The sequence below is a fragment of the Balaenoptera musculus genome, chromosome 11 (genome assembly GCF_009873245.2).
Source record: "Balaenoptera musculus isolate JJ_BM4_2016_0621 chromosome 11, mBalMus1.pri.v3, whole genome shotgun sequence".
In the NCBI taxonomy this organism is placed as follows: domain Eukaryota; kingdom Metazoa; phylum Chordata; class Mammalia; order Artiodactyla; family Balaenopteridae; genus Balaenoptera; species Balaenoptera musculus.
Window position 1 is genome coordinate 76,908,845 of NC_045795.1, and position 22,493 is coordinate 76,931,337.

A 22,493-nucleotide genomic window follows, 5' to 3' on the forward strand; every position below is an offset into this window, starting at 1 on the left:
GTTAGATGAGGCAATTTGGCTAGCATCAGCTTCTTGCTCTCAGGTTTCCCAGAAGAGGCTGCAGGCTGACAAATCGGTCGGGCCCTTTACTTGGCCAGTTTGCCTCTGCTATTTTAGTGCTCTTCAATTATGATGGTGCAAACAGTCATTTAGCCAGAGAGAAGGGGGCTCTTTTGTAGCTGTTAAAAATATGCCCCACGTTTGAAGTCTCTTCCTCTATTTGTTGAACCTCTTGAAAACTCTGTGATGAACTATTTTGCATGGCTGCCCACTCAGGAAATGGATCTGGAAAGAGAGCTTGCCTCCTCCGTGGAGACCTGGATACAGACCTACCCCCTCCCACCTCCCCCATCCATCATCACAAGACAGCTTCACCACGCTAATTCTTGGCTTAGACTTCATCTAAAGAACAATTTCATTTTCACTTACATTTTAAAGCAGGTTTTAAAATATGCTTAAAATCCGCCTGTTTTCCTTTTCCGAAAGTAACCCTATCAACATAAAAATTCCTTTTCCCCTTCTTCCTTCTTTCCTCTCCGTCAGTTCACATGGGGGTGACCGAGCCTGGGACTGATTTAGGAGGTCTGGGTGCTCCTGTGAGCTCCGCGTTTAAATAGGTGTGGGATACTGGCTGAAGTGTTGATCTGTCTGAGCCTCAGTTTCCTCGTGTGTAACATGAGCCGAACTTTTAGTTCCCTTTCTGCTGTCGCTGTCATTTAATCATCCTTAAGGTCCCTTTACACCTTCCATGCGCGTGGGATGGAGCTTAATGCAGTGGGAATTTCCAGCAAGTAAAACGAGCAGCCCTTGGATTCTGCTTACACAAAATCATCATTTACTCAGAATTAGGCTCATTATCTTAATGGTTCCAACAACTCAAGAGTGCTTAACAGGGTGGCTGGCTCCCATGAAATTTCTGAGAGTTTCATTGAGCTTATTACATTCAGACAAAAAAAAAAAAAAAAAAGTGCAGCAGTAGGCCAGGAATGCTTTTTAAAGGTGTCCATGGAAGGGGTGTGATTTTGATGCCCCATCCAAGCAGGGTTTTTGAAATTTTTGTTCTCTGCTGTGTTCCCAGCACCTAGAACAGTACCTGGTACACAGCAGGCACTCGAAACATATGCATTAAAATAATGAATTTATCTCATTGAAATAAATAAATGCGCTCTCTCAACAAATATTTTCTATTTCTTGATTTTAGGAAATGTTGATACACTAAATTCAACAGCAATAGTTTATTTGAGCTAGGATAGCAGGTGATTAAGTGGGTGGGCTTAGAGGGTCACGAAGACTGAATTTGAGGCCAACTCTGCCGTTACAGGGTATGCGATGTGAGGAAGTTGATTAGTGTTTCTGAGTCTCATTTTCTTCATTTGTAAGTTGAGAATGGTGTTTGAGTCTACCCTCAGAGGGGATTGTTGACAGGATCTGATAAGCAGAACCTGTAAAGCACCTACGTGCCTGGCATATACTAAGTGCTCAAAAACCTTAGCCATGAGTGAACGGGAAGGCTTCTTAGTGCTCCCAAAGCCAGTTTGTTTAATATTCTTAGGGAGCCAAGGCTGTCACTACGTTGATCGCTATTAACCTATATTGTTAGTTATAGGTTGCTTCTTAAACCATATTGTTTCTCGGAAGCTGGGAGTCCTTCCCAAGCTCTCTGCTTTATGCTTCTCCTCTGCCCCTGTATAACCAGTTCCTATTCTCTGTCTCTGTTTTTGCTGGGTGATGTCCCAATTTCTGTGTGGTCAGAACACACACTTAAATCCCCTGGTAGATAATATGTTCCTTGAGGGTAAGTTTCTGATCTGTTACTTCCCCTGGCAGCTCCCAGAGGAGCCAGGTCCTTAGAAGGTGTTTATTAACTGACTTACTCTGACATTTGCATCCCAGGAAACTTCCCATCGACTTTATTAAGGAGTCACACACATGGGGATTCAGATGGCATCTTGCAAATCCCAAAGTGGGAACATGTGTTCTTAGGGGGAAAAAAATCTTATAAAAGGAAACAGAATTCTAGGTGCAGGTGTCTTTGGATACCATTCAGATTGTCTGCCTGTGTCTCCATACATGTCTAGGACCATATGCATTACATATGTTATCTATTTTAAAATAAAACACTGCAGTGGTCCAGCTGTTCCAAATTCTGTTTCAAAGAACTTGTGGGTGCTTCTCAAGCAACACCATCTAGTCATCCTTGCACGGTCCCAGTCTGTTCTTCTACAGTGCTGAACATTAAAAACTAAATGCTCCTTGCAATCGCATTTTGCCCTGTGCAAACAATTGGAATTGGTTGATGAGAGAAAAAGAAAACTCCAATGTTGACATTAGCAAGGGGAAAACAGCCCAGAGCAAAAGGATGAGAAAGTCAATTCCTGGATTCAGGACACCCTGGGATCAATTCCCTTGCCAATGTTTGGCATGTGTCAAGGGAATGCAAATGAATTTAAATACTAGGCTGAGCAAAACAGAATTAGGAGGGTAAAGTAGAAGCTTAAAACTCTAATGATGTTTGGATTATCTCTTGCTTTGGGAGACGCATACCAACGTTCTTTTTCATTAATATATGTATTTTTTTTTTATTATTTAAGAAATCAAGGATCGACTGCATTTTAAGAATTTACTTCAATCTTTACCTTTTTCAGACCTGGCTGAATAGTTGCTCAGTCCTGCTTGGCTTGCAAGGGCTTCAAATGTATTGAAAATGGGCTATGTAATTTCATAGGCTCTGAAGCTAGGGCATAATTCAACACATCTTCCAAACAATGCAACTTGTTTCACTTCTGGGCTGTAATTGCGTAAAGATTTCAGAGTTCTTTACAGCATGGGCACAGGAGACTGACTTCAGACTAAACTTAGATGAATAAAGCTGATATTGGTACCTAAACTACATTTATAAACTTAAAAGAACTATCAATGGGTATCCATGACACAGAAGCAGGCTGATGGACACGCAGACTTAGGGAAGGCAAGTACGCTTTCAAGAGGAAACTAATTAAAATTTTTACCCCAAGTTTGCTCGGAAACAATTTTGGTTTGGCATTTAAGGAATGTTGGGAAAATAATGGTTCCTAAAGTGATACGATTATGTGGATTTTATACTCTCATTTAATCTACTTAAATTTCAAGTGATGTTCCTAATTGACCATCCTATCCTTTATTTCGTCTGTGATGTTTGGGTTCATTTCATGTTTGATATTCTTTTTCTTTTTCTCCTTCACAATGGGAAAGAATATATCATATTTTTTCATGATCTCTTGTCTTAACAGAAAGCATATTTGTGTGATCTTTTTTCTGATAGAAAGAAATTTAGATAAGTTTGCAATAAGGTCTACCAAATGGAATTTTCTTGTGGGGGGGGGGATAATATAGCTTTCCAATTTTCATTTTGTTGAGATGTTTCTATTATCCCAACAGCTCGGGGAATGAATACAAAAGGTCAAATCTTTTTATTTTGTAGTATTACCTGTTAGAACTTTTTATAGGCTAGGGAAAAAATTCTGCTGTTGAAAATAACGATGATTGTGTTGTTAACAAATTGTCTGAGGGAGGCTCCTTCCTCTAATGAATCCCTTTTATAATAAACTAGGGGTAGCTGCTTTAACGCTGAAATTTAGAGCACAGTTATGGCTGTTGTTATCCCTGATGGATGCTAGAGGCAAGAGAATAGCCCATGTAACTATAAAGTCATTGTGAACTCGAAGTGCAAATTAAAAGGTGACTTTGTATCTTTCCTATATGGAAAATGTGTGCTTGTCATATCTGCTTGACAGTACAAGAGTGAATGTATGGTTTGGACAATAACGAACAATGACAGTAGTCAACCTCATCAGAAGACATGAAATAAAGAAATGACAATGATTGATGGCAGCTGACTGTTTACGGATTTTTCTAGAAGAGTTTTTCCTTGGCATGATCAAGTAACCAGGGGATGTTGTGCCCTGCCTGAGCTCTGCACAGCAAGCAAAAGACTGGTCCTCCCCTGCCTGCTGCCCTTGAGAAACAACTTAATTCCTTCATGGTCCCTTTGACTCAATCAAGCTAACTTGCATGGCCAAGAGAGGATGGCTTCTTCCGAAGCTATCAAGGTCCACATTGCATTTTGCAGAAATTGCTGGCAATACACCCAAGGGGATAAACATGGGATACTTATTTCAATGTTCATTTTTATAATTCTTCATAAGACAAATGCTTTGAGTAAAAATCATAACAGAATTTTTTGTCAATGATCTCAAAACAAATAAATGATTTGTAATTTTCCCTGCTGTAGTTACTACATTTTCAATTAATTTACACAGTACTTGATAATATTTTTTATGTCCCTGCAACATGAGCAAACACAAATTTTCTATAGTTGACTAATTAATAATGTATCTTTCTATATATGTATCTTTCTATAAATCTTTCTATAAAACTATAAATTTTCATAGGTCATGAAAATACTCAGCTGATTAGTGAATAATATGTTAAATGTGTATGAAGCAGTTAACAATGAAGTGACCCTTCATTTAAGATGATCTATTGACATCCTAACATGGTATTTGGAAAATTTTGGCCCTGATTGTGAGAGACTATTCTTTTAAAAAGTCATTTACTTTAGAGTGAGAAGGAAAGTGATACACAGTGTGGTTTGGGGTCACGCAAATTAATATTGAATTCATTCTCTGATGTTGCATTCCTGCAATGCAGCAACTGCAAGTTGACAATACAAGAAGATGCAGCAAAAATCTCCTGAGACAAAACTATAGAAGGAATTAAGGCAAAAAACTATTTGGAAGTCTACCAGGATAGCAATGCATTGTTGTGCAAATACATGTAAATTCACTAGAACAAAATTCATTCAGTCATCTATTCATCCATCCTTTCTTTTAATCTTTAAAAAAAGTATAGCAAAATCCTAAAAGCCCACAAAGTTCACATTCTATGGTAAGCTTTTAAAAATGCCTCATCGGACATGGAAAGGAAAGGAAAGTTAAATTATCTGCTTGAAGTGGAAAAAAAAAAAAAAAATCTGTCTGCTAGCCAGGGGTACATTTATGCAAAAGAAAAGAAAAAAGAAAGAAAGGAGGGATAGAAAGCAAATTAAAGAAAAAAACGAAAAGAAGAAAGGACTATTATTAAATGGTCAGGAGAAATGATGTGACCTACAACTTCTAAGTTTGCATTCAAAATACTCAAGTACATATTTGCCTGCTCTCTTGACCAATTTTTCTAGCTCCCTCTAATGTCTAGTTTTCCCTCAACACATTTTTGGTGGACAGCTTTTTCCTCTATGAATAAAGGAACTGTGTACTCTCTTTTATTAATAACTCAAATAGTGAAGAGAACGATGTTTCTATGTTTTAAAGTTTCTTTTCTTCTCTTACAGGTGTATTTTTAGAAAAATGAATACAAATACAAATGATGTCCAAAAAAGTTATTGTTGTCATTGTTCTTGGGAGAGCAGCAGAGAGATATTTGAGACCAGAGGTCAAAACCCTCCATGACATTGTGAGACTGTGAATCTGAAGCTTCTGTGAATAAGCTACATGAATTCAATTGGGTCCTTAATGTCCTGTTTTTGTGCGTGGTAGTTGCATGTATTACATGTCTCTTTTCAAAATTAATCCTCTCTTGGATCTTAGAGCACACCCTCAAGCCAGGTAGAATGAATTCTTTCGTGTTCAAATAATGAATTTACTTTATTGTGTTCCGCAATTTCTTGGAGTCTTGCTCAGTTAACATCTTTGGGTTTCCTACCCCCCCTTTCTATTTGTTAAGGTACCCGTGGTTACCACACCATTGGTTCGCTGACCATTCTAGCCTTTGGAATGGGAAAGGAAAAACAACAACGGCAGCACATCATCAGGGTGCAAAATGATCTGTTTTCAGGCATTAAGCAGTCAGGTAGCTGTGAATTCCACGAAACAAAGGCATTATTTGCCATTTTGTTGTGATGTTCATTAATATTCTTGGAATAAAAAAAAATTAGGATATGTTAATGGTTGGCTTTACTCAGAGGATCATTTGATGCCAATATGAAAGCCAAGGAGAGGAGGCAATTATGCACACATCACATGCATCCTAGTTTCAGTATGAAGCTGACATTTCAGACCTACGGTCAGGAAAATAACATGAAAAGTTTTACTACAAAGTCTAGACATGAGGAAGATTTCAGAGGAGAGGGAGGAAGCACATTGCAGGTGTCAGATAATCTAGTCTGATTATCTGAGCTGTGCTAGCTATAGGGGAACACTTACCCTTCAGTCCAGCTAGAAGTTAGCAGGGTAAGAAGGAACAAACCAGAATAACATAAAGACTAGCAACAAGGCTCAGGAAAGCAGACAGGAGTTCTAACCTAGCAGCTAAAGTTCTTGGGTTCGAGCAAAGATTGAACAAGAAAACTTAAATGAAACAAAACAAAAAACCAAAGTCAACCCCCCCAAACCAACAGTAACCAAGATCCCCCTAACTGTTGAAGACCGTTCAGGTGGTAGCAAAATTAGAACAATTCTCAAAGACATCCAACCTTAGGGATCTATGATGTGATTAACACTTATCAGTTGAGAAACAGACATCAGTATGAGACTCATTGCAAGTGATATATCAATCATTGACCAAAGAGCAAAGCTTAAAATACCCCCTCCCCCTGCACTCTTGAGAACGGAGGTACTGATTTTCCACTGTTCCTCTAACACAGATTGCACAGGGATCAGGTGTTTCAATGAGAGGCCACTTGGCGTAATAAATCGTGGCAACACTCAACTCAATGATTTGGACGTCATTTCCAAGGTAAGCAACGTTGGCCTTAAAAAATTGGAAAATTGCAAGTATTTGTTTTAAAAAGTTGTATAGCTAGGTACTGACTTAATTTTTTCAAGTTTTAACCAAAAATAAAAAATAAAAAAAAAAAGAGAGAGAGAGAGAAATTAAATCAACAGCAACACACATCAAAAAAACCACAAAAGAACAAAAAGGTTTAAAAGTTTGGTGGAACCCTCCCAAAGTCATTGTAGAGTCACATACAAACTAATGAATAGCAGGATCTATTTTTTTTTCAGTTTTTCCAATTCCATACAAATACTCCACTCCACTCTTAGACGTGTCTTTTCATTTTGAAATCGAGTTTTTGAAATTGCAAAAAATAAAATCTGCACCCAGAAGTCTGTTAAACTGAATTTAGAAAGACCCAAATAAACTCACAATTACGCTCAAGTATCCCAAACTGTAAAATATTCCATTCTCAAGTTTCCCTTGAGCAGACAGCGACATGACAAGACTGGAGTGTTTATTTTTCTCTATCCAAAAAACCTCTCCCATTTCTCTGTAGCTTCCCTTTGCCATGTAAATATTAACAAAGTGATTACAAAGTTAACTCATAGAAAAGTTGTTCTTAAAAATCATTCACTTGCAAGAACAGCAAATACTTTGAGCAAATATTCAAAAACAGGGATTTGATGAGATGTGTACAGAATTAAGTATTTAACAATGACCCTTACCTTTTGGAAGTCAGGGAAATCTTTTTAAAATGCAATACTTGATTGTTTTCACTCCTTTTGTTAGAGGGTCTGTGATTGACTTAACGTTTGTGATGTGACAATTAAAATAAATCGAGGTATAGACTGAGAACCAAGTGTCAGTGAAGGATCAAAGTTTGCTACTTTACTACTATGTTGTAATTGTTTTTCATTTTTCTGTTATCTCACTTTGTAGTACCAGGTGACCAAACTATCCCAGTTTGCTCAGGACTAAAGGGCTTCTGGGACAGAGGACTTTAATGGCTAAAACCAGGCAAGACTTGGGCAAATCTGGATGAGTTGGTTACGCTAAGTTTGAATAAACATTGTAAGTTTGACTGAGTTAATATAAAGCCTGATCTATTTAATAGTGAGGGTTTGAATTCACCAGTTTAAATGCAGCTTTGAAGTAACTGTTATGTAACCACCACTCTGTGGCAGACTCCACTAAAAATTATGATATATCCCCTACCCCCAGCCATTTTTGGTTGATTTGCACAACTACTCAGTGCATTACCACACAATGTAAAATTCTTGGCTCCTGTTTGAATCTTTCTCATGGGTTTTAAATACCCCTAACTGTAAACGAGCAGATACAGAAGGTTGGTTTGGTTAAACCCTGACTGGATTCCGATGCTGGTTTCTAAAGTATGGGAACAGAGCCTCACTTTCTGGTACTCCGGCTGCAGTTTTTATTAAGTGCCTAAACTAGCATTAGATAGAATCTGGAGCAGTTGAGGCTCTGTTTCAGGGGTAGTAAAGTAACTATGGGATTATTAGGTTTAACACTAGTGGGTTGAAGCTCCGCGTAAAGATTGTCATTGACGGCAGGGTCATGGTGTACAGTTGTGCAGAATGGGCACTGCACAACTCAGGAGGTACCATTCACATTTCTGACTATGGGAAAAGTGTCTCCTGCAGGGCACAATCTGCATGGCTGAAAGTGGTGGCTTCCTTCTTACAGAACCTGGTAAGAAGGAAGGTAGCCCTCACACTCTCTAGAGAACCTCTGTTCCTGGGCAGTGATTAAGGGGACAATAAGAAACAGGGTGGTTCTGCCACCAGGTACTGATAAATCCCAGACGCATGAATTATCTGACCTTCTCACTCACCTCTCAGCCCACCTCACATGCTCTCTAGGAATGATATTACTTACCCCACCCCACGAATTCGAACCCTTAGAATTTTGCTTCGGATGCTCCATTTAATAAAAGTTCCCTCTGTCGACTAGAATAGTGACATACCTCAAGCTTGTGTGTACTCAGCTGAATCTTGTAGCTGATCGCCTAATGACTAGGTTCTCATTGCATAGCTAAATGAATCCTACCCACGGAGGGAAATGTAAATCGAGAGCCCTTGTGTATTTCCATGAAGGGACATTCATCCCCTCTTCAAGAGCCTCCATTACTGAGCTCCTTTTCTAAAATCAGGGTCTGGTCTCCATTTAATTTTACCCCTGAATGTCCATCCTCTTTCCTACACTAGAGAGAAAAAAGGGGGCTAATCACGAACCAAGTAGTAATTTCTTAATCTTGGCAGATGATAGAACAAAGACACTGAATGTAAGGTGAAATGACTTCAGAAGAAGTGGAGATTATTTGGAAATAAAACCAGGATTTTCCAAATATCACCTGTGATACATGTTTTATGAGCTTGATTTGGATGGTGGTTATGGTTAGGAATTTTTTCCTGATACACAGTTAATTCCATCTCAGAGGAATATAATGGGATGTGTTGTTTCTAAATTCATTTAAAAGGAGCCTGTCAGGCAAGGTGAAAGAAGGGATTCCACTACAGAGGAATTTTTTTAATTCAATAAAGATTGGGGATGCTTTATTTCAACTAGCGACTAAACCATTTAAAAAGAGACTCTGCCTTCTCTCTCTTTGCTCTCAAACTTAAATGCCACAAATGTTAGAGAAAAAAGAGAGTAGGACACTTGGTGGTGGTCATGGTCAGAAGGGCTGTCCCTCCTCCCCTGAGTCCCTCCTCAACTTCTTCCTTATTCTTTCAGGGTTTTCTTTGTGGAAACCCACATGATTGTGTGATTATTTACAATGTCCCACAGGGAATGCATCTTCCTTTAAAAAGCCATCAGTGCTGGACGGGAATCTCTGGGAGCACCTGATGGATAGTATTTGTCATCCAAAAAGAGTTTTTCCCCATCAGTAAAGGTGTTACAAGGTTTAAGAACATAGTCTTGTTAGATAAAAACAGACATGGCAGTGGAATTCACTGAAAAGACAATATTCTCTATTTAGTTGCTGTAGCTACAAAATTATTCGATCCATATTTTTAAAAATTTATTTATTTAATTTATTTATTTTTGGCTGTGTTGGGTCTTCGTTGATGCGCGTGGGCTTTCTCTAGTTGCAGCGAGCGGGGGCTATTCTCCTTTGTGGTGAGCGGGGATCTCATTGCGGTGGCTTCTCTTGTTGCGGAGCACGGGCTCTAGGCGCACAGGCTTCAGTAGCTGTGGCACGCGGGCTCAGTAGTTGTGGCACACGGGCTTAGTTGCTCCGTGGCATGTGGGATCTTCCCGGACCAGGGCTCGAACCCGTGTCCCCTGCATTGGCAGGCAGACTCTTAACCACTGTGCCATCAGGGAAGCCCTCGATCCATATTTTAAGAGCAACAGAGGAGAGACAGTGTGAAAGCACTGTGTTCAAGGTCAAATTTCCAATGAGGGACCTTCACACTTGCTTTCCCTTTTGCCGTAATTCTCTTTCCACAGATATTTGTGTGACATTCTTTATGGTATTTCTCAACGTCTGAAACTATCTTACTCATTTTTTTACTTGTTTACTGTCTAGACTTCCCCACTGGGCTGTAGGTATCCTGAGAGCAGGGATCTCACCTGTCTTCCTCATCAATGTCTTGTCATCTAGACAGTTGCTCAGTGAACTACACTGAATCAGTGGGTTCCATGCTAAAGTCAGGACTCACCATGATTATTGCTAAAAATGACTTGTACCCGAGCTATTCCTAATTGACCTGTTATTCAGAACCCTAACATCTCTATTTAGGGTTCATGTTTTGTAAAAAATGAATTATTTAATTTGGTGCTTGATGTTTTCAGTGCTTCCATTTTCTTTGTTTCAATAAGCATCTCCAAGTGTATGCTGTCTTTCATCTGACCCTGTGTGTCTGAAGTGTTGCAAGATAAAAACCAACGTAGGTAGCAAGAAGGCATGGCAAAGGGGCAAGAAATTAAAGCAGATGCTGAGGTAAGAGGGGAAGAGACTGGAATATGAACTGGGGCTGTTTAAGGAGGAAGTTTCATTTTTGGGTTCTGGTATTTTAGCTCAGAATGGGTACCGTGTTGTTTTTTTTTTTTCCACTGCATGTGATAATGTCATCATTTATTTTTAAATGGTTCTAAGTTGCAGATTTAAATTTATTTCAAATCAAGCCCTATTTTACAATTACTTTTAATAGGAAGAAATGAGGCAAGGACATACATAATCTACCGTATTTGAAGGACTCAAACAAATACATGTTTGGTTGTGAATTCTAAACTCTCACCAAAACAGAGAGATAAAAATCCACCTAAAATATATTTTCTTTGTTTAGTCCTTAGGGGGAAATGTCAAGTATTGCACTTTAAAATTACTTTCATCTAACATTTTTGTCCCAACTTTCCCCCTCTGAAGTCACTATTTTTTCTTTTCAGCAAACATGATTCTGTGAATCCTTAATGTTAAAAGCAACTAGATTTTCTAACTCAACTTTGGAAGATTGACTTTACTCTACAGAGCTATTTTTAACAAATGGCATATTTACTTACAAAATTGGGAGATGGGGGCGTCCAGCTGAGGCACGTTCCCTCCCTTGGCGTTGAGTTTCTGGACTTGGGTTGGGGGCACAGGCTTGTGTGACTGCCCGGTAGCCCGGTACATGGCTTGGACCCAGAGAATGCGATCTTGCTCATCATCACTTGCAAATATCACGGTGTCTCCTTCTTTGACTGCATTGAAGAAGGCTCGGCCACCCTCCAAACCTGGGTTAAAAGGGAAAAAAAACTGCTAAGTTGAGCTGCAATGTTCTTGGCAGGACTAAGTTCTGAGAGAGGCAGTTTCTGTGCTTTTTCTTGGGCTGCAGAAGGGAGGAGCCATTGATCTGACTGTAGGATGGGAAATCTGATACCCACTTGGCCACAAAGGGGGGCCATGGTGTCCAAGAAGCATTTTGAGCCCAGCTCTTGTCTCCCGCCATCTTCGTTTGGTTGGAGACAGAGTTGTCAATTGAGCTGCCTAATGGACGGGTAAACATCTGTCTATAAATACACTATTATTTTTCTCATCTTTAAAAACAAACAAACCGGACAACAAAAACATCTCTTGACCCCCACTTCTCCCTTGAGCTACTGCCCTATTGTTCTTCTCTTTACAATGTAAGTGGATCTCTACCAGGGCTTCTCAAATTTTAGTGCACATGTGAATTCTCTGGGCATCTTGTTAAAACGTAGCTTCTGATTCAGTAAGTGGGGCTAGAAGCTGAGATCCTGCATTTCTACTCAAGCTCCCAGATGATGCTGATGGTGCTGGTTGGAGGACCACACTTCAACTAGCCAGGGTCTCTCTCCTCTTAAAGCCCTAAAGCCCTTCTGATCGGGCTGCTACCCCAGTGAAACTTGTCAAGGTCACCAATTACTTCCCCGATGCTGAGTCCAATGACGAACTCAAAGGCTTCATTTTGTTCCATCCATCAACTCATTCCATTCTCTTTGAAAGATTTTCTTCACTTGGCTCCAGGTCATCTGATTTTCTTCCTCCTTCCCTTGCTGTTGCTTTCAGTCTTGTTTGCTGGTTCCTCTTCCTCTCGCTCCTCCTCCTGACCTTTAAATGTGGGAGCATCCTGGTCTTCTGTCCTTGGACCTCTTCTTCATCTACACCCAATCCCCCAGTGATGCCATCGAGTCAAATGCCATGGATATGCTCATGGTCTCTACATTTCTAGCTCTACCCTGGACCTCTCCCTTGAACAGCAGACCTGAACATCCAGTGGTTTTCTTGACTTCTCCACATGGATATTTGAAAGAGACCCCAAATTTATCACATCCAACACTGAACTCCTGGTGTTTTTCCCAAACCTCCTCTCCACCTCAGTAAAGCTGATCTCTTCCTTCTGGGTGCTCAAGTCCACAACCTCGGGGTCCTTTCTGACTCCTGATTTTCTCTCACTGCCCATTCCAATGAAATTCTGCAGGCTCTACTTTCAGGACGTCAGAACAGAATTTGACCCATTCTTCCTTCTCCAGTGCTGCCACCCTGAATTCAGCCATGCTCATCTCTCACCTAGATTATTTCAATAGCCTCCTATCTGATCCATCTGCCTCCATCCTCACTCTCTATACTTGATTCTCCAGATGGGGGCCAGAGTAATCGGTTTAGTATAAGAATCAGGTCATGCCACCCCTCTGCTCAAAACCTACCAGTAGCTCTACATTTCACTCAGAGGAAGAGTCTAGGTTCTGACAAGGTCTGCAAGGCCCCACATGAATTGACCCTTCACTACTTCTACCATCCTCTCCTACTACTCTCTCTCTCACGTGCCCCTGTATGCACCCAAGTCATGATGGCCGTGCTGGCCTCTTGCTGCTCCTTGAACACTCCAGGTGTGTTCTCACCTCAGGACCTTTGCACGTGATATTGCCTGTGCATGGAACTCTTCCTCCACATATCTGCATGAGTCACAACCTCACCTCCTTTGTGTCTTTGCTCAGACGTCGCATGCTTGTTCAGGCCTTCCCTGACCTCTACCTCTCCTTACTCACCTCTCTTCTCTTGTATTATTTTTCTCCGTAGCTCTTACCACCTCTAACAAATTATATAATTTACTTCCTAAAGACATGGAGTTTTTGTCTCTTTTCTTCACTGCTGCATCCCTGGTACCTAGAACAGTGCATGGCATAGAGTAGGTACTCAACAAACACAAGTTGGATGAATGAATGCTCTACAGACCCATTTTTGTCCCACACGCAGTTCTCAAGGTTAAAATTTAGAGAGAAGTAGGCAGAAGCCTCTCTTTGGTCTCAGGCCAGAGAGACATTGTGTCTGTCAACATATTCCAAAAGCCTGTATTTTGCGGTTACTGGGACTCTCTGTCCATAAATAAAGCTTCATATCTTCATCAGGTTCCTCATCATTCCTCCCCTCCCCTCCCTTCCCCACCAGTTATCAGTTTAAAGATGAAAGGGGTTTAAGTGGAGTGATTAGCATCCCTAAATTTCCAACAAGGCCCGGTCACTAACCTGTTCGACATTTGCATTGGAAAAGATTTCTGGTGACGTTAAGACTTCTCCATTGTGCTGACAATGTTAATTCTAATGTCTATTCCACAAGAGTGGGTGTGTGTTGGTAGTTTTGCACTTAGAATTGCCAGGGATTCTAGAACAATAAAGAGCATCTTCTTTATATGAAGGGTCTAGTGGTGCACCATTTTAAATAAAAGCTTTATGGTGGTTATGATTATGAAAGAATATTTTGCTTCATTTCTTACAGAGAGTTTTAAAATGTGTGATTTGGATAGGATGACGTACAGTTAGCAAGCTGGGAAAACCTGATGAAATGAATGGATACAACCATAAGAAGGAAAATTCTGCAGGGTGAGAGAGGAAGAAGAGCTTTGAGGGATGCTTTAACCCCTGAAAAGTGGGTACCAAGGAGCTAAAAGGAAGAGTGGGGTCAGTAGAGCTTCTGTAGTCTAGTCTCATGGTAACCTTCGGGATAAGCTACTATGATACCGTGGGTGATCTGCAGGCTAGACATCACTGGATGGGTCCTTTTCCTTGCCCCACCACCTCCTGTCTGCCAGGGCCCACAGCTGGGAATAGGGACACTGTGTTCCTGGAGCTACAGTCAGAAAGTCAGTTCATGGGACTGCCTCAGGAAGTAGAGAGGTAGGGATGGAAAGATGCTAAGTGTTCAGATTTTTATTTAATCCTCCCAACAGCCCTGGGAAGCAAGTACTATTATTCCCACTGTATAAATGAGGAAACTGAGTCACAGAGAAGGAGATAACTATCCCATGAACACAAAGTGGAGCTGTAAGCATCAGAGCTGGGCTTCTAACCCGGGCTGTCTGACTCTAGAGCTGATGACCATAAGCATTGTGCTGGACTGCTGCAGAGCCTGACATCATGCCTGGCACACAGTAACTGCTCTCAGAGGATCAGTTACTAACAACAGAGTGAAGCCTAATCGTGGAGGGAGTGGGGCAAAGAGAAACATCTATAGCAGCAGAAGCAAAGGCAGTGACAGCAGCGGAGAGCACCAGAGCTTTTCCAGAAAGCGTGGGAGACCAAGGACACACCATTGAGGGTGAGGAGAGAGCAGAGAAACTAGCTGAAAGAAAACCAAGGAAGGAGACAGCAATGTGAACATCAACACGTGCTCCTAGGCAGCAGTCTTGGGCAAGGCAGCAGTTCCCGGGGACGGCATCTGCACAATGCAACGTGTGACAGTGCCTGGGCTCTCCACGGACTAGCCCACAGGTACTGACCTGTCAAGAACAAGAGGACACGTCTGGGAACGGATGGAGGCAGACCAGGCAAGGAATGTCGGCCAGCTCCCGGCTGGGGATTGCCGTTCCAACAACACACATGGACGTGGTCTGTTTATTATGGTAAAGTTGAGTTGTCAAAGATTTAATTTAGTTGTTTAAATTGCGCCACTGAATTATTCTGAATGAATATCCTCTTATTTGAAGACTTAATTGCTCGATCTAATAGGAATTGAGAGATTGTCGAGTACTCTTCGAACCATACCCAGGGAAAGGTAAAGTGTAGTGTTTTCATCTTTTGATTGAAATGAGGGCTCTGAATGTAAAACTTACTTACTGTTATTTACCAGTTCCCCAAACCAATCTTTCAAGGACCCTAAACAGGTAGAGTTGATTTACAGCAAGTGATTATGTCTGGATGACTGCTGGATCTCAGGCTGGTACAAAGGCAAGGATGTCCATGCTACAAGGCTACCTGCCCCATAAACATCTCCACCAGTTGGTTCCATTGACAACCAGGATAAAGCTGAGAGGAGAGGGGGGACAGATGGACCCAGAAGTCTTGCTCCAGGTGCACACTCACCTTTCAGGGAGCAGAGGGAGAGACTCCACAAATCTCTGAGGACACTGGCTAAATTGTGCATTACCTTGATCTCCAGCTGGCAAACTTCACTATACATGAGAATCCCCTAGAGTGCTTGTTGAAATAGGAGGATTCTGCCCTCCCCTTTCTGGTTCTTGGTTAGGTTTGGGGTCCAGGAACTCCTATTTTCCATAAGCACTCTTTAAGAAATTCTGGGTTAGACTTTTCTCATGACGATTGGGAGTATTTGAATCTCCATTTTCAATCAAACGTTGCTTTGAAAATAACTAGGACTTGGCACACGGAAAGGCAGAGAGGATTCTGCTTATTATTCTCAAGAACATCATCACTTTACTTTCCATTGACATCCTTGGTAAAGGAATTTATAAATTATATCCCATGGGATCAATGAGAAAATAAGAAGAGAAGCTTTTATAATACATATGCACAGTTACCCCTTTTGCATGTAGATAGAACAGCTTTCTCCCCACTCCTGCCCTTCCCACTGTAGGAAGAGAATTCTGCTTTTGTATGATAAAATAACAACTCTAGCTTTGCTATAGCTGTACACAGAGCTATGTTGTACTGCAGCTGCCAAAGGGTGTGATGGGTTAGACCCCAAGTCCCAGCTCTTTTTCTTCCTTTACAAAATGAGATGATAATCTGGGTCCCATATACTTGGTGGATTGTGGTAAAATCCAAATGCCATCACGTAGAGGAAAGGAATAGTAAACTGGCTTAAAAGAAGGTAGTGTCATAAGATGGTATTGTTTTTTCTTCTCATATTGGTCCTTGAGTCTCCCACTTTAAAATGGAGGTCTTAGGAAAGAGGGACTCTGTTTCTCTGAAGGGAACTCAACGGTTTGAGACCACAAACCATCACAGAATGCCACGAGGGCTGCTTTCTTCATACAGGGGCCACATCCTTTCCATGAGTTGCTGCATGAAATCGGCTCAAACTTGTAGGTTCTATTGATTAGGAGGGATTTCCAGGCAGAGCCTTTAATTTATGTCTTATGTGGTCAGCTCTGCATCATTGTGCTCTGGCAGGATGCTCATTATCTATAGAAGTCTGAGGAGGCGGGGCTGGTCCAGAGCACCCCGGGTTGGGATTCTGAAGCCCACTGCTAATTTTCCTAAGTGGGCTGGGCCAAAGGTCTTCCCAGCCACACCTTTCCAGGTTAACACCCCATCTTCTCTCAGACTCTGTTTTTCCTTTATGTGTATTTTGTTGCATGTGGAAGAGCAATATGGGAGTAGAAAAAAAGGTTTTGGGCCAAATAATGCAGTATGGTTGGAAATGCTTTCCTTGTGCAGATTTGGCATAAAAATAAACTTCTCCGGGAGAGGGCTGTTGGTGGCTGTTGCTCATTAATATGCTGAAATGATTTCGCACCGCCCCTCCCCCCCATTTTGAAGGTTCCTTGAGGCGGATTTCTATTCATCTTTTTCTGGGAAAAAGATAAAATGGGTGGGGGGAGAGGTGTGAGGGGGCAGGATGTGGAACTTACGCAATGTAGAACTTACGAGAAATACTACCGTTTGTGTGGTTCTTAGTTACATAAGGTTGAGGAGCTTGGATGTCTACACTGTGGATTAGCGTCTTTTTAGGGGAAAAAACCATTTAGGGAGGACTTTCTTTTCAAGTACCATCAGCTAACTTTGAATTGTAGTTAACAAATGTGGACGTACAGGGCAGGTTTATTTGGACACGGAGACGCAACACCTGCCAAGCCCACACGTCACTGGTGAACAAGACACACGCACATGCACACGCACACACACACGCACACACACAAAGTCCTTGGTGTACATGTAAGACTTATTTTTCAGGAATTTCTTTTGAACATTCTAGGGTGGAGTACAAATTTGATATGGGTACAGCCACATAGAAGAAAAACGTATTTCTGTTTTCATTTTGGTTTTATGAGGATCCCTTGAGTCAAAACAAAGCCCTTGATTGGAATGGCATTTACTCGTCCAGGACGGAAGCTCCGTAAGATCGGGGTCAGTGGCTGTCGTGGTCAGCTATGACACCCTAGTAACTTGGCTTAGTGTCCAACAGGGAGGAAGTGCCCAGAAAATGCTAGTTGAATGTTCATTTGGGAAGGGGGAGATTTTTATGGGTTCACAGGCTAGCGGGTGGGCGGGTACCTGGCTGGGGGTCCGTGTAATCCACAGTGTAGCCATCCAGTTGGAGAAGTTCCTGAGGCTCCGCTTTTTTCTCCCGGTAACTGCACATGGCAAACGTGTACTGACTCACCTAAAAAAGAAAAGCACAGATTGTGAGGTTGGTTCCCTAGAGCCCATTTTCCTTGAAAAAAACCCTCCGTGTTCAAGCCTGTCCTTTCCCCTGAGGCCCTGCACTCAGGAGCTGGGTTCAAATTGAGTTTTTCCACCTCCTGGCTGTGTGACTTGGAGCAAGTTAAAAGGCTTCTCTGGTCCTGTTACCTCATCTGTAGATGGATATAATCTGCGAACCTACCCTTCTCACTGGCTTATTGTGCGGATTGAATGAGTTCATAAGTAGAATGCATTTAGAATCTTTCCCTGATGCTTAGGAAGTGCTTGACAAAAGTTAGCTATTATCATTATTGCTGCTATTTTAATTGAGCTAAGCTACATGAAATTGACATTTGGGTAGGTCAAAACTGGTTGCATAGCAGCAAGTTTTTAGCTTTTACCTAATATGACTATGGCCCTGGCTCTGGCTGAGATTGTCAAGCTCTCAGACTTGACACAGGCCTTTCGGTCAGAAATTGGGGACTAGACTTTTATTTATTTATGCCCTCCCTTTCTTTTAGTATTTTACTTTTTGCAGGCCAATTCTCAGCACTGAGTCGCATGTCTCATCCCTCCCTCCCCCATCCCACTGAAGGAGTGCTTTTGGTCACTTTGAAAAGTCTTCCCTTCATCTCAGACAAGCGCAGGAGTGACATGCTGTCACAAGCAATGAATGCTTGATCTCTAGGTGCCAGTCACGGGAGAGCTATCCTCAGCCCCGGACGGCACGGCTGTTGTCACTGGTGTGGCCCTCACGACCCACACGGGCATCCGCCCACGTCAGTGCTGGGCGCGGGCTCTGCAGCTGCAGGCCAGCCTTCAGGTCCCTGTCGCCTCGGTGCATCCAGACCCAGCACAGAGACTTAGCATTTCTACATCTGGCTTGTCTGCAAGGAGCCCGGGGGAGAGCAAGCCTCCTTCAGGCTTCGGGCTAAAAGCTCAGGGGCATATTTACCATCCACGGATGTCAAATGTCTTAGTGAAGGAGTGTCACATCCCTCATCTCTTAGTTTCCTTTATTAAAACAGACATTTACTAAGTGAACTTTGATCCCGGCGGGGGACATTTTTTATCTCCTTCTCCATGGGTCTGATTTTTTTTTTTTTAATGGTAAGAAATTGGCGCTCTCAAAGCCTGCACACATCTCCCACAGTCCTCAGCCTGAAGGTCCCAGTGGCAAGATAAAGGGAGTCCACGGGAGAACGTTTTACTGGTTGATTTATCTATTGCTGCCCTCTGTTGGTTCCTGATGAAAACTTTCTGCCCGACGTGGGTTTCTTGATCACGCATATAGTTTGCAGAATCTGTTCCTTATATTGCAAGGTCTTCATGGGCTTCAAGGGAAACATAAAGCCACTAAGAGTATGTTCATAAGTGGACATGTATTATGCTTTGTAATAAGCAGAACAACGAATAACATCCTCTTCTAAAAAGGAGGATTTAAGAGTGCAGGCTTTGGATGGGGTCACATAGGCCTGGGGCCCCATCCCAGCTCTCAGAAGCTGTCATATATATAACTCAGAGTCTTCACCTGTATTTTACCTGTGTCTTATTGTGGCTGGAGGATTAATCGAGCAGTGAAGGGCTTTTCACACCGTGTGTGACACTCACCTAGCAAATACTCAATTTATGCATTTACGTAGGCAGTTTCCATGCATTTGGCACTAACGTCCTAATACAAAGTAGCTGAGTAGGTGTATTTGCTTACTAGATTATAAATCCTTTGACGGCACGCCTAGGGAGTCATATACCTTGGTTATATTCACCTTGCCATGAGCAAAATCTACCATGTAACGGGCATTCACTAATTGAGTCTGATTGGTTCTAGAAAAATGAGTATGTACCATCCAATAAAGAGGTTTTCTCCCTCCCAAATTTACATCTGTTACTCCAATCCACTACTGATCCCACGGACAACCTATACCCCACATCCCCTGGCATGATAGTGAACACAGACATTGCTGGAACAGTTCTGCAATGATTTTTTACCTCTCTGGCAACATGGAGATGATATAGTTCGTTAATATGATGATTAGCCAAATAGACGGTTGCAGACACTTACTTGAGATCAGAGAAATATCACAACAGAAGGCTGTTATTTCAAGATTCAGGCATTTACTATTACTACATGCTTGGGGCTTTCTGACTTTTCCTTTTTCTATTTCAGGTCCTTGCTTCTTGGAGCACTGTATGTTGCTGCCCCCTTCTGGTGATACTGTTGAAGTTGTTCCAGACAAACTTGGGGCTCAGAAAAACTCGAATTGGTTTATTAGGACCATTTTAATCTGGAATTTGGCAACTTATTTTAGGAAAAAAAGGAGGAGGGAAGAAATGATTTGTTTTTGAATATTTCTAATTATTGCAAGGTTGGAGGGAGCCTCAGATTTTCTAGAGAGCTTGAAGTGTGAGGGAATAGCAAGGGTCTGGGAGCTGCTAAACTGTTTTAAGCCCTGACCTTCCAGAGTCTGCTGCATGGAGAGAGCGTGCCTGAGGGGGGAAGTCGGCTTAGAGGAAAGCACAGTCAACAGATGGTACAGAGAGAGAGACTGAGTCTTGATGACTTTGTTTAAGCTCTGGACCTAGCCATGCCAGCAAACTCTTTAGTTAATTAGTAATTTAATTAACTAACCAATATAATTCTTCCTCTTCTAAAACTTAAGCTAATTCGGGTTGATTGTTGTCATTTACAAACAGAATATAAATGCAAATGCCCTTTAGGGCAATTGTGAAGTTGAGTGGGAAGAATGAACATTCATTCAGTTATAAATCATTCACCTATAAATCTTTCATTATATGTCTTACAATTCACTTTCATAGTTAATATTTTTTCTGGGTGACAACTGTTGTATTATAGGGTGTTTTATATTATCAGACAATATTTTATCTCATTCAGATTTAGATTTTTTTGAAAACTGGAACGGTCAGAATTTGGGTGCATTATATTATCTCTAGGGAATCCGAAACAGGTTATGATTTGGGGACCACATTGTCTCTAACTGATGCAAGGCGTGTGAGTTCTAGGACACTGTATCTAGGACATTGTATAAACCTCCTTGAGCACAGTGCCATCTCAGTGCTTGGTGTCCTGGAAGACACCTGGAATCAGAAGACCTATGTTAGGTTTCACACAGGCTACCTATGAGCCATTGACCTTGGGCAAGTCATTTAACCATCCTCAGTCTCAGTTTCCTCCAATGCGAAATAGGGATAAGACTTGTCCTTAGCACAGTACAGAAATCTTTGGGGCATAGAAGAAAAATATTTTAGAATAAAAAGAGGATAGAGGTGAGGCTTTCTAACCTGGTCTGGATGATGAGTTGGCTTCTTCCAATCCTCCCCTCCCACACCCAAGGTGGGGAGCTCAGGGTGGAGCTCGTGGAATTGGCACCTTCATCATTAACATTGGTTTGGTCGCCGTTCCTAACAACGGTAATCAACATATTTGCTCCTTACCATGGCCCCTGGGGTTTAGAATGAGTTTACCCAGCAACGTCTTGACTCAGGGTGCTGGGGACCCATTTCTCCTTAATCCTTGTGTTAGGGTCTGCAGCCATGTTCACAGGGCATATACTGGGATTTCAAGGAACACAGCTGAGAGGCTTTGTCATGCCATTTGCACATAATCATCTGTTTAGCTACTCTGATGCTCAGTTCCTTGGAGAACATAAACTCTGAGAGAGTGTGGTCGAAAAGGAATGGGAGACTTCAGTTTAAAAGGGACAATGACCTCCGAGGCAGTGTTTCTCCAAAGGTGGACACTGGACCCCCTGCATCAGTACCTCCTGGGCTGCTTGTGAAGCATACAGATTCCTGAGCTCCATCTCAGAGTCTTCTGTGCATCAGACGTTTCTGGATGGTCCTTGGGATCTGCATTCTATTTATTTAGTTAGTTATTTTTAGGCTGTGCCCTACGGCATGTGGGATCTTAGCTCCCCGACGAGGGATCAAACCCGTGCCCCCCTGCGTTGGGAGCACGGAGTCTTAACCACTGGACCGCCAGGGAAGTCCCTCTGCATTTTAAAAAACACCCAGTGCAGGCAGTCAGGGCCATACTTGGAGAACACTGTGTAGGAACACTGAAGTCTCTGGCACAGAAACACCCTGCAACTGCTTCATTCCCTTCAGAGGTGGTAGGGCAGACTCCAGCCACATCCATCATCATTTTAGCCTCGATCCTTAAACATGAGAATTGCTGCTTTGGCTCAACACCCCTCTAAGGGTGGCCTTTGTCCCTGGTTAGTAGGAAGCCCATTTATAACTTATCTTTGGTTCCCCAAGGTAGTAGCTCTAAAAGGAAATCTCCCTAAGAGAGAATTTAATAGTTTTGCATTATAGACAGAAATGTAGACTCTGTGTGTGTGTGTGTGTGTGTGTGAGTGTGTGTGTGAGAGAGAGAGACAGACAGACAAACAAACAGACAGACAGCCGGGGTGGGAGGGGAGATGAACTTCGAGGAGACTGGTGTTGGATGTGTTCTCCTTAGGCTTTTCAAACAATTTGCCTTGTATTAAATCTAATGGAATTCATAATCATGCTGGAAATTCTGTGTTACCAGCTCTCTATAAAAAACACTCCATGAGACCCAGCGTCTGAATGGAAAGGCACATTCAATAAGTCACTTGGGTAGA

The 22,493-nt window shown here is 41.9% G+C and overlaps 1 protein-coding gene across 20 annotated transcripts in view; it reads right to left on the bottom strand.

Annotated features, from left to right (window-relative positions):
- CADPS (calcium dependent secretion activator) overlaps positions 1-22,493 on the bottom strand; it is a 477,472-nt gene that overhangs the window by 149,300 nt on the left and 305,679 nt on the right. For 19 of the 20 annotated variants that reach the window (XM_036869030.1, XM_036869050.1, XM_036869049.1 and 16 more), the window contains exons 10-11: positions 17,737-17,845; positions 11,284-11,496 (exon numbers count right to left, since the gene is read on the bottom strand). In XM_036869030.1, the coding sequence (XP_036724925.1) occupies positions 11,284-11,496; positions 17,737-17,845 (322 nt within the window). Of the gene's footprint in view, positions 1-6,239; positions 6,252-11,283; positions 11,497-17,736; positions 17,846-22,493 lie in introns of all 20 variants that reach the window. The other variant, XM_036869039.1, reaches the window with a different exon arrangement.